Source organism: Neolamprologus multifasciatus, chromosome 5 (genome assembly GCF_963576455.1).
Source record: "Neolamprologus multifasciatus chromosome 5, fNeoMul1.2, whole genome shotgun sequence".
NCBI lineage: Eukaryota > Metazoa > Chordata > Actinopteri > Cichliformes > Cichlidae > Neolamprologus > Neolamprologus multifasciatus.
The window spans coordinates 11,835,390-11,850,619 of record NC_140443.1 but is presented as its reverse complement, the minus strand read 5'-3'; the positions used below and the strand labels follow the sequence as shown (position 1 = coordinate 11,850,619).

The 15,230-nt window shown below is 41.7% G+C and overlaps 3 protein-coding genes across 3 annotated transcripts; all 3 read left to right on the top strand.

Moving 5' to 3' along the window:
- Positions 1–27: 27 nt before the first annotated feature.
- LOC146518133 (monoacylglycerol lipase abhd6-A-like) lies at positions 28–7,765 on the top strand. Its single transcript, XM_085158553.1, has 9 exons — positions 28–196; positions 2,154–2,284; positions 3,893–4,052; positions 4,339–4,452; positions 4,647–4,779; positions 4,863–5,020; positions 5,874–5,928; positions 6,518–6,618; positions 7,119–7,765. The coding sequence occupies exons 2-9, from the start codon at positions 2,166–2,168 to the stop codon at positions 7,296–7,298; spliced, it is 1,020 nt and encodes a 339-aa protein (XP_085014679.1). The 5' UTR covers positions 28–196; positions 2,154–2,165; the 3' UTR covers positions 7,299–7,765.
- Positions 7,766–8,597: 832 nt separating this feature from the next.
- On the top strand, positions 8,598–13,178 carry rpp14 (ribonuclease P/MRP 14 subunit). Its single transcript, XM_085158558.1, has 6 exons — positions 8,598–8,733; positions 9,293–9,445; positions 9,530–9,614; positions 11,057–11,133; positions 11,284–11,362; positions 13,043–13,178. Exons 2-6 carry the CDS (start codon positions 9,354–9,356, stop codon positions 13,097–13,099), a joined length of 390 nt encoding a protein of 129 aa, XP_085014684.1. The 5' UTR covers positions 8,598–8,733; positions 9,293–9,353; the 3' UTR covers positions 13,100–13,178.
- On the top strand, positions 13,127–13,818 carry LOC146518131 (hydroxyacyl-thioester dehydratase type 2, mitochondrial-like). Its single transcript, XM_085158557.1, has one exon. It carries the CDS (start codon positions 13,127–13,129, stop codon positions 13,598–13,600), a length of 474 nt encoding a protein of 157 aa, XP_085014683.1. The 3' UTR covers positions 13,601–13,818.
- Positions 13,819–15,230: the final 1,412 nt, after the last annotated feature.

Sequence of the window (15,230 nt, the reverse complement as noted above, 5' to 3'; positions counted from 1 at the left end):
CTCTTGTGGAAGTGCTCGCACACATCACACATCCTCTGTTTCTGACGGCACCTGAATGCAGCACAGCATTTTTCTTCAGCAGTTTCCCTTTAAGTGCGGATGAAAGGCTGTTATGTAATTTGGGTGAAAGAGGAGGAAGAGCAGCGGACTGAATGGAGGACAGCCGGCACTGACAGCTCGAAGAGGACCCTGACAGGTAGGGCGCCGCTGACCCTGCAGGTGTAGATAAACCGTTATAGTACTCAGCCTGAGGTGTCCGCGTTATGTCCGATGTGACGTTTTCAGCACGTTAAAAGGACACGAGTTTTTAATGTAACCTTTGTATCTGCTGTTCTACCATCAAACCGTCAGTGAACTAAATATTCAAAAAGAGAAGTTTGTCTCTTTAAGCCTGTGACCGTTACGGTTAAAGGAAACTTCCGCATTTTTTTCTCAATGTAAACTTGTTTTACTCATTTTCCGGTTCTAACCTTTAAAAAAAACGCCTAACAAATGCACTTTTTTACTTGTTTAATGTCTGATTTCTACATCAAAGCAAACCTCCAAATCCCGATTACTGTGTATTACTACGGTATATTACGAGTAGAAGTAGTTTATTTTTTAAGCATATCCCCCCTACAGGTGCTTTCTCCGGAAACTGTGAACTTTGCAGCTGCTTCAAAGGTTCAATGTCTTTCTGGGTTGGGCTTGCAGCACTGGACGTTGTTCAGTGGGTTAAGTAATCCTGTTGTATTCTGTTGATTTTGTGGCACTTGCCTTAATTGCGATTTCATGTCAAAATCATAGACTGTATATGAACGACGGAAGCAATACCTCGACATTAACTATTACAACTGCTGTGTCGATTTGCTGTTACCATAAGTTGCCATATTTGACCTTGTGTGCTCATTATCAACAAGCCTGGTTCAATGCTGCATTTATGACATATTGTGTGGAAGCCACGGACGCAGGTGCCTGATAATTAGAGCTAAGAAACAAGCTAACATATGGTGGTTTAGCTCACTGGGTTGAGCAGGCAACTCCTATTACTGAGTTTTGGGTTCATATTTTACACTCAGCTCTACCTGGCTCTCTTTCATCCAGTTTTTTTCAAAGCATTTAAGTATAATTACAATTAATTTAAAGGGAACCTACAAGAAGTTTGTATTATATTTTTAGTGAGTTGAATTTCATTTATTACAACCTTTTATTATTATAAGCAATGTAATTATACTTAAAATGCTTTAAAAAGGGACAAAAACGTTGGGAAAGCCTTAGCTGACAGTGATCAGCTGAAACCTGTCAGTCAAAGCAGCCACTCCCCAAACCTTAAGCCTTACTGGTTTATTTAAGAAAAGAAATCACCACATCAGTACAGAGGAAATCATCCACAGAGGCAAACACTGTTTTTGTACCAGTACTCCTTAAATATAAGAAATAACTGTGGTTAACACATTCACCTTTTGTGTGAGAGAGCCCCCAATCGATACCAGGAAGAGATACAAACACACCCTCATGAGCAAGTCTAGCCATAGTCCTCATCTTAAACTTGGATAAATGGGCTGGATTGTGTCAGGGGAGACATCTGGAGTAAAGTCTGTAGCTTAAAGTCTAACTATAAAAATGCATGCTGATACCGCCACAGCTTTACACCTTTTCTCAGGTTCAAACAACAAGAACCAAAAAGTTTGTTAAACCAGTTTGTGTGTGTTATCTTTTCCCACCTTCGCTTTCTGCAGTGGAAAAATGGATCTTTTACACTAAAAGTAAAAGAAGTGATGCCATAAGGTTGGAAAACAATGGGAATACTTTTTATTTATCAGCTTAAGTTAGGCTTTGTCTTTTTTTGGAGTGAAGGCATAAATTAGCCAGCACATTTCCCTGACTATATGTTTGTTTACAGCTATATGTATCATTGACTGAGGCAAGACTGAGTGATTTAACTGGACTTTTGTCACTTCAGTACTCTGGATGCAGTACTCAGCGTCTGTATCTATTATTATTATTATACAGTATAACACTATTAGTTACTCTTCTTACTGTCTTGGAGCAACTGTGAGGACACAGTTTCGTCTGGGACTAATAAATTATTCAGGTTCTGCTTGATTATCTACAGTTAAACTGAGCTGAGAGTGCAGTTTGTGATCTGTTTTTTTTTTTTTTTTTTTTTAAAGGAGTCTGCAACGATGGAGCTGAATGTGGCCAAAATGATAATGCTGGCAGGAGGTGTCCTGGTTGTGCCCGTGCTTGCTTTCGTCACCTCCTTCCTGTTCTGGCCTGGAGCGCTCCTCAAGGCGTACAACTGGTAAAGGCACAGAGAGGACATGCACACAGAGAACAAACAGGCGGGTTAGACTTGTATCTGTTTGGTTTAGGCACACCACTGGATTATAGCAGAAGTAATGGAAAAGATTTTCCACCTACAGTACTCTGCAAAAGTCTTGAGTCATTCCTTATTTCTCATGTTTTGCTTCCAAGCAGCCAGACTTTGTTGTGATTTTTTTAAGTGGTCATCATCAGTAGGTGTCCAGCCTTCTGGAGGTCTTCCAAACCTTTTCTTTGGACATTGGCTGCTTTTCATGAGGGAAAAATAAAGAAATTACAGGTCTGAAAAATTACAGCTGATAAACCGTAGCAGTATCTGAGTCATGTCCTTAAGAAATAGGAAAATCCAGCAAAGACCTGACAAAGGACCATAAGAGTCATCTGACCCTTCGGCTGATCCCTTTACTGTTCACTGAAGTTTCATTAGAAATGGTGTCAGTGAAGGGTGGCTGCCAAGAAGCCATTCTTAAGATAAGGAAACAGGAAAAAGACTTGGTGGCTCAGGACTTTTGCACTTTTGTACAGTGGTTTTCCATTTTTCTTATTTTTTATGAAAATAAATCTAATAAATGTTACTCCAAGCAATTTTCTTCAAAGTTACTAAACCCAGCAGATAAAGTCTTCAGCAGCAACAAACAGACAAACTGGATACGCGTTACATTTGAATGAAAATAATGTAGTTCCTGTGTTCCAATACAGCTTCAAAAATGCTTTTATTGTGAAAGAGCCAAAGCAGTGACCTTTCCTTCAGAACTTTAGACTAAGCTGTGAAAAAAAACTACATGCTGGCTGATTACTGGATTACTGATGTTGCTTCACTCTGTCTTACACACACACACACACACACACACACACACACACACACACACACACACACGCACACAAAGTGCTGACTCACTGACATGTAATAGAAGAAGAAAAACATGTACAAAGAATTAACAGTGAATCTGTGACTGTGTAGAAGATTATTTTTATCTGTCGAGATCATTTTGGTCCCAGATTTCAGGGACCGTTCCTGATCTCTGTTTTTATTTTGTTTGGTTTTTATTTTTTAACCCTGACCGTTGTAAGGGTAGCAGAAATTCACCTCATTATGTTTATGTTGAGTAATGAAGCTGCATTTGTGGTTGATATGAATATCCAAAGTGTTGCACAATAAATTATTAAACAATCACATGAATAAACTGTGGAAATAAGTGGCAGAGCATCCCTCTTATTTTCATAACAGCAGTTATTAAATGATTTCTACAGGACATCATCGTTTCATGGTAAACCTTTAATTTTCTAGTGTGCTTTTATTTTGTGGGGGGATTTTCCCATTAATGTAATCTCACACCAGTTTTGACTGCATAATGACCCTTTTCATATGAAACCATGTGCAGCTGCAGGATATTGAACTGAATCCTAAAATTAAGTGATGATCAGAGTCAGAGAAAATTCAGAAACAGTGATCTTGTTTTAAAGACTACACAATCACATGATTTATTTCATAATGTTAGTGGATGGATCGCCTCGTGTTTAATCCTCAGGGTTCACTGAACATCCAGAACATGAGACTTTATAACGGCTCACCTGTAAATCTCTGCAGGTATTGGCGCCGCAGGCTCGGATTGGTTGTCCGCTTCTCTCACAGTGGGAATTACCACTTCTGTTATTCCACACGTGGGGCACCAGGAGGCGCAACACCATCACTGCTGCTGCTCCACGGCTTCTCTGCCACCAAGGATATGTGGCTACCTGTTGTCAAGGTTTTTACACGAAAATAAATCAAAACATCAGATGTACATGTTTGTGACAGTGGCGTTTTCACTGCTAAAAAAGGAACTTCAGCTCAGCTGTGTGTAAATCTGGAAACACAGGGTTGGTGAATTGTGCGTGGAGACGTGGAAGCTGTCCCCTTTGTAAAATCTTACCTTTGGGCAAAAATCTATAACTGTTGAAGCAGATTTTGTCAGATTTGACTGGTGATTCTCCAGCCTTTCTGTCATTGAGTGTATGTAAGTGAGCCTCTGGTGTGTTTGCTTTCTCCTCCAGTTCCTCCCTAGAAACCAACATGTGGTGTGTGTGGACATGCCGGGACACGAGGGGACAAGTCGCACCGGTCCAGAGGATTACAGCATCCGCGGTCAGGTCGAACGAATCCACCAGGTCTGTACAAATTTGTGTGTGTGTGACACTTGCGCACTTTGTAGTGATTATAAGTTTGGAAAAACCACTGGGATATCTTTCAGGGGGAGGTTATTCTTGTAATCAAAGCGAGGTTGCCAGGTTTGGACCACAGCAGAAGCACTGAACTACTGCCCTGTTTCAAAACTCACCTCTCTGTTTTTCTTCCTGTGTAGTTTGTGCAGAGTATCGGTCTCGATAAAAGACCCTTCCACCTGGTCGGCACGTCAATGGGTGGCAACGTCGCTGGGGTGTACGCTGCCACTTACCCCACCCACCTATCCAGTGTCACCTTGGTTTGCCCGGCAGGTAAACTCAGCAGACATACCTTACGTTTGCTGATGATGATCAGGTTTGCATAATTCCTCTTCCTCATCTTCTCTCCCAACCAGGTCTGGTTTACCCGACAGACTCGGAGTTCATCAGTCGCCTGAGGGAGCTGGAGATGGGTGAGAAGGATGAGTCGATCCCGCTTGTCCCCACCACCATTCAGGAGCTCGAGGACATGCTGAGACTCTGTTGTAACACCCCCCCAAAACTCCCCCGACAGGTACAGGGCTGAGCTGCATGGGCACAGTTCAGATTCTTTGTAGAAATTACTTTCTTCACAAGTTTCCTTATCCGCATGATCCATTGTATCAGCACGTCATTAAGACAAGGAAAGATGTGAAGGAGAATTTGTAAGGATTTAGGAGAAATCACATTGAAGTACTTAAACAATGTGACTGTGGGTTTTAAGGTTTGCTGTGGTGAAGCTAAAATTTACCAAAGTTTAACTACAATACTTCACCCTCTTCTCAGTGGCTGTCTTATTTTAATAGCTTCCTCTTCCAAATTCATCCTGCAGACTGTCATCCACTTTATTTTATTCTTTATTCTTTGCAATTTAAGCATTTTATGTACCTCACATCTACAGCCAGTTTAGAATCACTTAACCTCACGTGCATATCTTTGGACTGCTAGAGGAAGCTGGAAAAGCAGGACAGGAAAAACATGCAGACTGCACACAGAAAGATCTGCAATGAACTGAGTTATAATGCAACCCTTACTTCACTTTTATCATTGATATGGGAATATCTTTATTTATGGAGCAGTTTCATAAACCCACATTGCAAAGTGCTTCACAAAAGACATCGTAACTTTACAAAAGGTGCATATGAATGCAGAGAGTAGCATCCTAGAGAGTATGATATTTTGTTCCTCTGAATCTCCTTTCCTTCCACAAAAGATGCTCCAGCTTGCTTTAGTATTAACAGAATTCAACCATCACACAGACACTTCTGGGTCACTTTGCATTTAAGGCTTGTAACAATATACCTGCTCTCAGTCACACTGCCAGTACTGCTGTTGCTTTTCTTTCTTTCTTTTTATTTATTTGCATTTGTGTGCATGTGTGTTGTTAGGTGCTGAGCGGTCTCCTTGCCAACAGGATCCCAAACAATGATTTCTACAAAGAAGGTCAGTCCGCTCACCATCACCTGCTCTTTTCTTCTCTTTGTCCCGTCCTCCTCCCCTCATCCCCAACCGGTCACAGCAGACGGCCACACTTCCCTGAGCCTGGTTCTGCTGGTGGTTTTTTCCTGTTAAAAGGGAGTTTTTCCTTCCCACCATCACCAAGTCGTTGCTTAAAGGTGGTCATATGATTACTGGGGTTGCTTGCAGAGATGCTTGCATCTCTGTAATAATGTAGGGTCTCTACCTTACAATATAAAGCACCTTGAAGTGATGGCTGTGATTTGGCGCTATATATATTAAACTGAATTGAAGTGAATTGAGTTCCTCCTGCCTTTTTTCATTATTTTCTATTTGACATTTCAGATAAATTAATTAGTGAAGGAAAGCACTTTTGATATGACTCACTTGTATAAAGACAGTGAAGCAGGGAGATAAGCAGATTGTGTCTACTTCTACTCTGCAGTTATCATTTTCCCTTTAGTAACTCATTGCCTGTGTGTGTGTGTGTGTGTGTGTGTGTGTGTGTGTGTGTGTGTGTGTGTGTGTGTGTGTGTGTGTGTGTGTGTGTGTGTGTGTGTGTGTGTGTGTGTAGTGTTCATGGAGATTGTTGGGGAGAAGTCTCGCCACTCGCTACAAGAAAACATGCATCTGATCACAGTGCCCCTGCAGGTTATCTGGGGGAAGGAAGACCAGGTAAATTAACAACCCCACAGCAGTGATGATCATTAGAAAACGATGTCTCAGCCCCAATTTTCCGCCCTTTGCGGGTAGGATGTACTGCTTCTTAAAAACAACAAAAAGAAATTAGGGGTGCCGGTCATCAGAACTGCCAAGTGGCCCTCCTCATCTACTTGTGCTCACTACGTCCTTCATATTTAAATTATTGAATCACTGTTGAGAGAAGTTTAAACTTTAACAGTATCCATATTAATAAGATTAATTAAATTGTACTGTTGAAATAGAAAACAATTTCTACCAGGCTGTAAATATGCCTTTTAATGCTTTTAATAAAGTTCAAAGATCATTTTAATATGGAAGTCTATACGAATTGACAACAGAGCATGAATATCTTTAAATCTTTAAATCTTTAAATCTGTAAATCTGCGTCATGTGGTGTTGGGATATTTCAGTGTGTCAGTACAGCCGTGCTGCAGCGTCACACAGAGCTGTAACACACTTGTCTGAACTCTCAGGTGCTGGACGTTTCGGGCGCCGCTGTGCTGCAGGGGGCGCTACCTCACTGCCAGGTGACGGTGTTGGACAGCTGTGGTCACTCTGTGGCTCTGGAGCGACCGAGAAAAGCCGCCAAACTCATCACAGACTTCCTGTCTGAGCAGGCAGTCAGCGATGGCAACGTAAAGAAAGTTTCTTGAAGAAAAACCTTTGAACTGTATGCCGACCCCTGACCTCATGATGATGAAGGAGAGGAGAAGTATGATGAGATTTCTACATCAAACCTACATTATGTCTGTAAAAAAACCAAAACTGAACAAACGCACAAAAGTATTACTTTACTTTAAGATATTCCTGATATTTTCATCTGTATGACTCTTACTCACTGCCCTGCAGGCGGCTGATATCCATAATCTTTAGAGTTTAATGTCATGGTATCAATCCTCGTTTTCACGTTTCACTTTCAGAAAACTGCATTGTAGTCTTCTGTTTACAGCTGTTTGTGAACTATGCAGTGGACTGACTGCATAATTAACATCACAAAATTACATCAGACTGAATTTACAATGAAACTTTTTTTGTTGATATGTGATTTGTATCCTTTAGCTATTAACTTTAATATATAAAGTTTGAAAAATGGTGGAATTAAAAGATTCTGTGTGTTTAAGATTGTTGGTTGAAAAATCCTGTCATTTTGGAAGACATAACACATCAAGTAATTTATTCAAGATGCATAGGAAGTAGTCACTGCCTACGAGGCCCTGCAATTCAGATTTATTTGTCACATGTTGTTAGTACAGGGTCAGCATTACAATGAAATGTGTTTGAAGAGATGAAACATGATTAAAATACTAAAAGTATCATGATTAAAAAAAAAAGATGAAAAAAGTAGAGAGAACTACTTTGCGCAATGTATTGCAGTAAAGTAATAGTTCAGCTGGAACTGAATATGTAGTTAAACTTCTTTTTACACTTACACATACGCAAGAGGAGCTTCACAGGTCTGGCCCACTCAAGATCAAAACAGGATGTGTGTCGAAGAAGATGAATGATGTAAGTTCAAGCTGGGAAGTTTAATATGCTATATGCTATTTAATAGCACCACTGAAAGGTTAGGGTTAGGGTTACACAAGTTGTAAATGTTATTTTGACATTGTGAGGGCGACAAATCAAGTCCTGTCAAATACAACCTGAAATTTAAAAAAATAAATAAATGAATAATTAATTTTTATTTCCATAGAGAAAAATGTCATCCATTAGACAAACATTTGGATTATTACCTCAAAATGTTGATTCAATAACTCAAAAATTCACAAATTAATTTTAAATTATTTTGTCAGAGTTAGTGAGTTAGTAAGTCGAAATTTCGACTGATAGATGGCAAAAATGTTTTGGTTTTTTTGTTTGTTTGTTTTTTGTGGCAGTGGCAGAAACAAGCTTCCATATGTGTTTTCAACGTACAAGACAAAATAAGCCGTCTCGTGGCGAAGAGTGATCCATCTTGCAGTTTTCCGTGTCTTTGCGAAAGCTGGTTGCGCATGCGCTGCTGGGGTCCCCTTCCCCCTTGGTGAAAGACGTTTCTCTGGGACTGAGGACTTCTCGGCACGCTGTGTGTCCTCCACGTTTTAGCAGCTGGTGAGTGAAGTGCTCCTGCTTTTATTAAACTTCAGAACAAATTAAAAACGTTCATTTCTGTGTGCGGAGTCGATAACAGAGTATCAGCTAGCAGCTACAATAACTTAGCTGAAGCTAACGGGTTCACCTTGTCCAGGGTTAGCCGCTTTCAGCTTCAGGTTTTAAAGGCTGTACGGCTGAGTTTTCCTCGTGTTTTATTGACGTTTCACTGTCAGATCTCTGGGCTTCCCAAAACGTAATATTTTAGAGCTTATCAGGTTTCCTCTGAGGTGTTCCTGTTTGTCTTTGTTGTTTGCTTTTGTGTAAATGCAGCAGTTTTGTTACCCAAAGCTGCTGTCCAAAGGTCCAGCCCGTAACTAGAATATTTACAAAATGCTTTAAACACCTGCTGCTACAAGTCTTTGATAGTGCACACTGACAGGCCCTCACAAGCTTGTGCAAAATAAAGTGTAACGCACACAGTTCCTGCTTTAGTACAGGTATTTATTGGCTAACGATAAAATGCAGACATGACGAGGAGACTCTCTGTAAGCGCCACAGTTTTGATTTTTTTTTATAGTCAGCTGATCCACCTGCTGCTCTTCATCAGACAGAGGCTGAGCCACTGATGCTCTGATAGAATGAAACAGGTGGAGGAGAAGGAAGAAGCATCTGTCTACCAACGGGTCGTGTTGAAAAACGTCTCACCGTACCACTACCTGAAGGTCCGCCTGTAAGTTCCTCATAGTGTTTTTAGAGTTTGATGCTGTGCTGATATTTGTACACACACACTTTATTTTTTCCTCTGTGTCTTTAGTGTGCTGGAGGATGAGTCAACCAGACTAAGTGCGGTTGAACTGAAGTACTTCATCATCACAGGCCTGAAGTCTCTGTATGGAGAGGTGAGACCATGAAGACCAGCGAGGAGATAAGGAGCTTCTGTGTTTGTTTTACTTGTTTTATTCTCCTGAGTTTCAGAACCTCTGTATAATGTGAGGATTAATTTGCATTAAATACACTAAGTATTCACTCGCCCATTCAAATCAGTGAATTCAGTTGTTCCAGTAACTGTCTTGGCCACAGGTGTATACAATCAAGCACCCAGGCATACAGACTGCTTCTACAAACATTTGTGAAAGAATGAGTCGCTCTCAGGAGCTCAGTGAATTCCAGTGTGATGCCGTAATATGATGCCACCTGTGCAACGAGTCCACTTGTAAAATTTCTTCTCTAAGGAATATTCCACAGTCGACTGTTAGAGGTATTAACAAAGTGGAAGCGAGCGTGAACAACGCTAACTCAGCACGAAATGGTATTCTATGTAAAATCACAGAGTGGGCTTAGCAGATGTTATCTCTATGCCCTAGTGTGCAGAGTTTGCCGACTTTCTGCAGAGTCAATCTCTACACACCTCTAAACTTCATGTGGCCTTCAGATTAGATCAAAGAACAGTCCGTAGAGAGCTTCATGAAATGGGTGTCCGTAGCCAAGCAGCTGCATCCAGGCCAAGCAAAGCATCGGATGGAGTGCTGTAAAGTACACCACTACTTGTTTAACACCCCACTACAAACACATACTTGTAAGCCTTGCTGAAAGCTTTCCCAGAAGAGTTGAAGCTGTTATACCTGCACAGGGTGGGCTGATGTCATATTAAACTCTATGGATCGAGGATGTTATGTCACTCAAGTTCATAAGCGTGTGAAGGCAGGTGAGTGAATACTTCTGGTAATACAGTGTATTCTACCAGATGTGGGGCTCGTCCCAGCTTTGAAGTGACTGTTTGTTTGTGGTGATCTGGATCAGATCAGATTGTTTGTTTTTGTTTTTTTTGTGATAATGTATCTTCACGTAAATGTCAAACTGACAGATGAGGTCAGCCAGGGGTCTCCATGTACTAAGATGATCACAGATGAAATTGTGATCTCTAGTGAGAGTAGGGAGCAGGTGGAGGTATGTGCTGGAGAGAAGAGGAATGGAAGTCAGTGGAAGCAAGACAGAATACATGAAAAGTACATGAGTGAAACTGCACTAGTAAAAAAAATGAAGGTAGAGCAGAATATGTTAAGACTTTTATTGGGATTGACCAGAATGGGTGGGATTAGAAATGAGTGCAGATCAGAGGGACAGCTCAGGCTCAGTTTAGAGCAAAAGTTAGATACAAGGCTGAGGTGGTTTGGACGTGTGCAGAGGAGGAAGATGCTGAATGTGGAAGGTGAGATTGAAGCAGATGAAAAGGAAAGGAAGATGTTCTAGATAGTCCAAACTATCTGAATCCAGGGTCCTAATTCATGCGTAGCGTGGAGGGATCCAGTTTAGCTTTTCTTACTTTGTTTTCACTCCTCAGGTGGGAGCAGCGGTAAACTTTGACGTCCTGAAGTACGATGAGGACACCCTGACCGCTCTCCTCCGCGTTTACAGCAGGTGACCACCGACCATGAGAGAAAGGGGGCGGGGTGGGGTGTTGGGGTTTACTCAGGCAGCATTTTGAAAGCACGTGGGACAGCTGAAACTGAACCAGACTAACCACCACTTGTTGGTATCATTTTCTTCTTTTATTGTGTGTGTTTGCAGAAGTTTGGTGAAGCTGTGGAGCTCCCTGACTCTTCTCGGCTCCTACCAGAACAAGGCCTGTGCCTTCAGAGTCCTGCAGGTCAGCAGACTTGATCCCCGCTCTTCTCTCATAATAAGAATTTTCTCAGAGGTGATCCTCTGGTGATGGAGTTTACATATTTTGCAGAAAAATAAACTCTACCAAACTTGCTGAAAATCTTAACATTTTTTCCTCCAGATTGTCGTCATTAAAGCTGCTAATTTGATGCACATCATCCTCTCTTGTGCTAGTATAACATGCTGTAATATACACATCTGTAGGATAGTCTCTTGTTTGCAAATGAGGGTGAACAAAGTGAAGTTCTTCACTGATTTTCAGCTTCTGAGCCACAAGCCCGTGAACAACCGATCAGTCACCTTCCACAGAGTTTCTGATGGTTGGGTCTCGTGTGTTGTTTTTTTTTTTGAGCCAAAGCTCTGTGTCGACCTTGAGACTATCAGCTGTGAATACCTTACCGCCCCTCTCAAACCACATTACCTCTGAGGCGATTATCTCTGCCGCCAGGCACAAAAAAATTACATCTGTGTGGAAGCATTACACATATGTTTGAGCTTTATTGTGCAGAACGATGTTCTGTATTTGCACTCCTGAGCTGAAGAGGAAAGTTCCTGTGCATCAGCTTTAATCTCTACAGGTGATACATGAGCTTTTTTGTTCTTGTTCATTTTGCTTTTCTGGACACTGCTGCTGTGGATTTAAAATGAAGTAATGAAGAAGTTGCTTTAAGTGTGCACTATGAGGTTTAAAGAGGATGAAAAAGTATTTTTTTTACTCTGTTTTAAACAGATTAGTGCCAAAAAATATGTAACTGTTCTTTTTGTAGCTGCTGTTGTTAGATGAAATTTGTATACAATAGATAGGTGATCAGTACGGATTCATGTGACGCACAATAGCAAGGCTGCAATCATAGCGGCGTTCGCCACCATGAGAAAGAGACTGGGACTCATGCAACATCATGGTTGACTTAAAGAGGACGTTGCCCTTTTATATTTCTGTCTCATATACAAGATGTGCTGAAAAAGTTTCAGAAAGGGACTCATTTAGAGTTGCTGATCTCCCCTTAAGAGCGTCTCGTGGACTGTATCAGCAAGGCTGCTCTTTTTAGATGTCTTGGCACCATAGTCTCTTGTGCTGGTGCTTCTGCAATTGATGCTGGATTATCCTGTGTGGAATTAAGTTTCAGTTGTGAGCAAAGATTGTGTTGGTGTGGCTAAAAGAAACATCCTGTTTCTCGAGGTGCTCTGTATGGGCTCACAGATGCATGGACCACAGTTCAGATCGCTGTCTCTCCCCTAGAGGCCCATTATGGAAAACGATCATTTTGTTCCATCTGTAGGTCAAAACTTTGGATTATTATCTCAGAATTTTGACTTACTAACTAAAACTCCTGTAAAAATGAGCCAAACTTCCAGTAAAGTTAGTTTTGAGATTAAAACTCCAAAATTTTGACTTATGATTGGCAAAAAATATTTTTGTTTTGTTTTTGTTATAGAAACAAGCTTCCAACCATGAAATAATAACTTTTTTGTCATTTAAAGCCTGAAAATCGTGACCAAGCCTCATAAGGATGATTTTTGAGTTGTGCATTTTGCAAAGGTTTCAGTTAGGTTTCATTTAATTTAAGGAATGTTGCAGTAATGTTGCATCATTTGTGTTTGAGGAATATTTAATCCAAGACATTATAAAGACCATCTTTCTGTTGCTCTGTGCTGTGTTCAGGTGTCTCCGTTCCTCTTGGCACTGACGGGAAACAGTCGGGATCTACAGCTCGACTGAGGCCGGAGGAGCTTTCTGTTTTCCGCAATGAGTTTCCTGTGGAGGCGAGTCTTTAATAAACCATTGTCTTCCATCGCAGTGGCTCCTCACCTCAGCCGGCCACTCCACATTGGCCAGCGAGCTTCCCTCACCAAAGCGTTCTCCTCCCGTGACGTGGAGGCGTTCGCTGAGCTGACAGGTGACACCAACCCCCTCCACTTGGATCCGGCGTACGCCAGCACCACTTCGTTTGAGACACCTATTGTGCACGGCGTCCTCATCAACGGCCTGATCTCGGCCGTGCTCGGCACCAGAATGCCAGGTCGAGGCTGCATCTTCTTGTACCAGGAGATCCGCTTCCCGGCACCGCTCTACGTTGGAGAGGAGGTGCTGGCCGAAGCCGAAGTCCGCAAGATTAAGATGTCGTTCGCCTTCATTGCTGTGACGTGCTCTGTTAAGGATAAAGTGGTGATGGAGGGTGAGGTGATGGTGATGTTGCCTGAGGAGCAGCAGCAGGAGTGAGAGGAGGAGGTGGTCACCGCTCGCTGTCTCCTCGAAATAGTATTTTCGAGGAGACAGTATTTTGTACACGAGGAACTTTATTATTGTTTATTGCTCAAAGCAAGAAAAACGTGTTTATAGGCAGAGCATCTAATATTTGTTTCCAGCTATGCTTTGTTTATTTTTTGAAATCTTTTGTGTGAAGATAAAATAATAAATTTGTCTTTGAATTTTTCAAACCTGCTTGTGTTGTTATACCCACCTGTTCACTCACATCACACACACGACTTTCTTTCCTTCCACCATACTGTGATCCTTCTATTTTTCTTTTTACTGACTTATTTCCTTCAGCTGATTATAAGGGTGAGTTTTTTTATTATGTTTACTTAACATAATGACATGTGTTAATATTTCCGTGTTTCATGATAGGCTGGGGTAGTCATCACATTTAATGATTGTGTGAAACAACACTTTTTGAGCACTGCAAAGTGAAGCTGGAGAACTGTTCAGTCAAGTGAACCTTATGCGGCCACTTCATTAGGTATACCCTGTTCGCATTGAGAACTGAAGCCTAGAAGAGTCATTGACATGGTCAACGACAACACTCGGCTGGACTGAAATGATGCTCAGTTGGTGCTAAATCTGGCCATTCTCCTCTGACCTCAACTAGACATTTTCACCCAGAGAGCCGCTGCTTGGATGGTTGTACAGAAAGGTCCAAGCAGATCACCAGTTTGTGAGAACGCCAGCCTGTCTGATACTAACAACCATGCCACCTTCACAGTCACTTAAATCTTCAACTCATTCTGAGGCTCAGTTTGAACTTCAACTGGTTGTCTTGTCAATGTCTACATGCCTACCTGGCTTATTAGTAGGGGTGCAACGATACTCGTATCGATATCGAACCGTTCGATACAGTGCTTTCGGTTCGGTACGCATATGTATCGAACGATACAACATTTTTAATTTATTTTATCAACTTTCCTTCTGATGATGCTGTCTGTGTTGAGCGCTCAGTGGATCTGCGCTCGACAGTGCAGCCTAGGCGGAGTAGTCGAACACAGATTCACTGAGCGCAGGGCAAGCTAGCGAGACAGAAGCTAGGCTAGTTGCAACATGGCAAATTGAACCTCCCCCACCCTCATTCAGATCTGGCGTTTGGAACTATTTTGGTTTTCATGTGATGTATGACCCTGAAGGTAAGCCTGTCATGGACAAAAGTAAAACAGTATGTTGGATGTGCCAGCAATGCTCAATTGGTGGGAACTAGTGTGTTAGCGCAGTTAGCTCGTTAATGTGTTGACGTCTTCCAGCCCCACTCATGAGGTGATCCGCGGTAGCTCGTTAACGGAGATTTGCCGTGTTGTGACGTTAATGTCATTTCAGATTTACGCTGACAGCACTAGTGGGAACACAACCAATATGACTGCACATTTACTCCGACATCATCCTAGTGCAAAGACAAGTGGAAGCAGAGAAAAACAACAAGCAGCATGCTACAAACTTTACCCGAGTCATTTAGACAGCCGTTAGCACACGATTCTCCTTATGGGGACCTGATATGTTTAATATGCTGCTGAGAATATAGCCCAGAAGAAGCGTATAGTATAGCTTTTATTTTGGAAAGAGACATTTCTCCATAATAAACTCT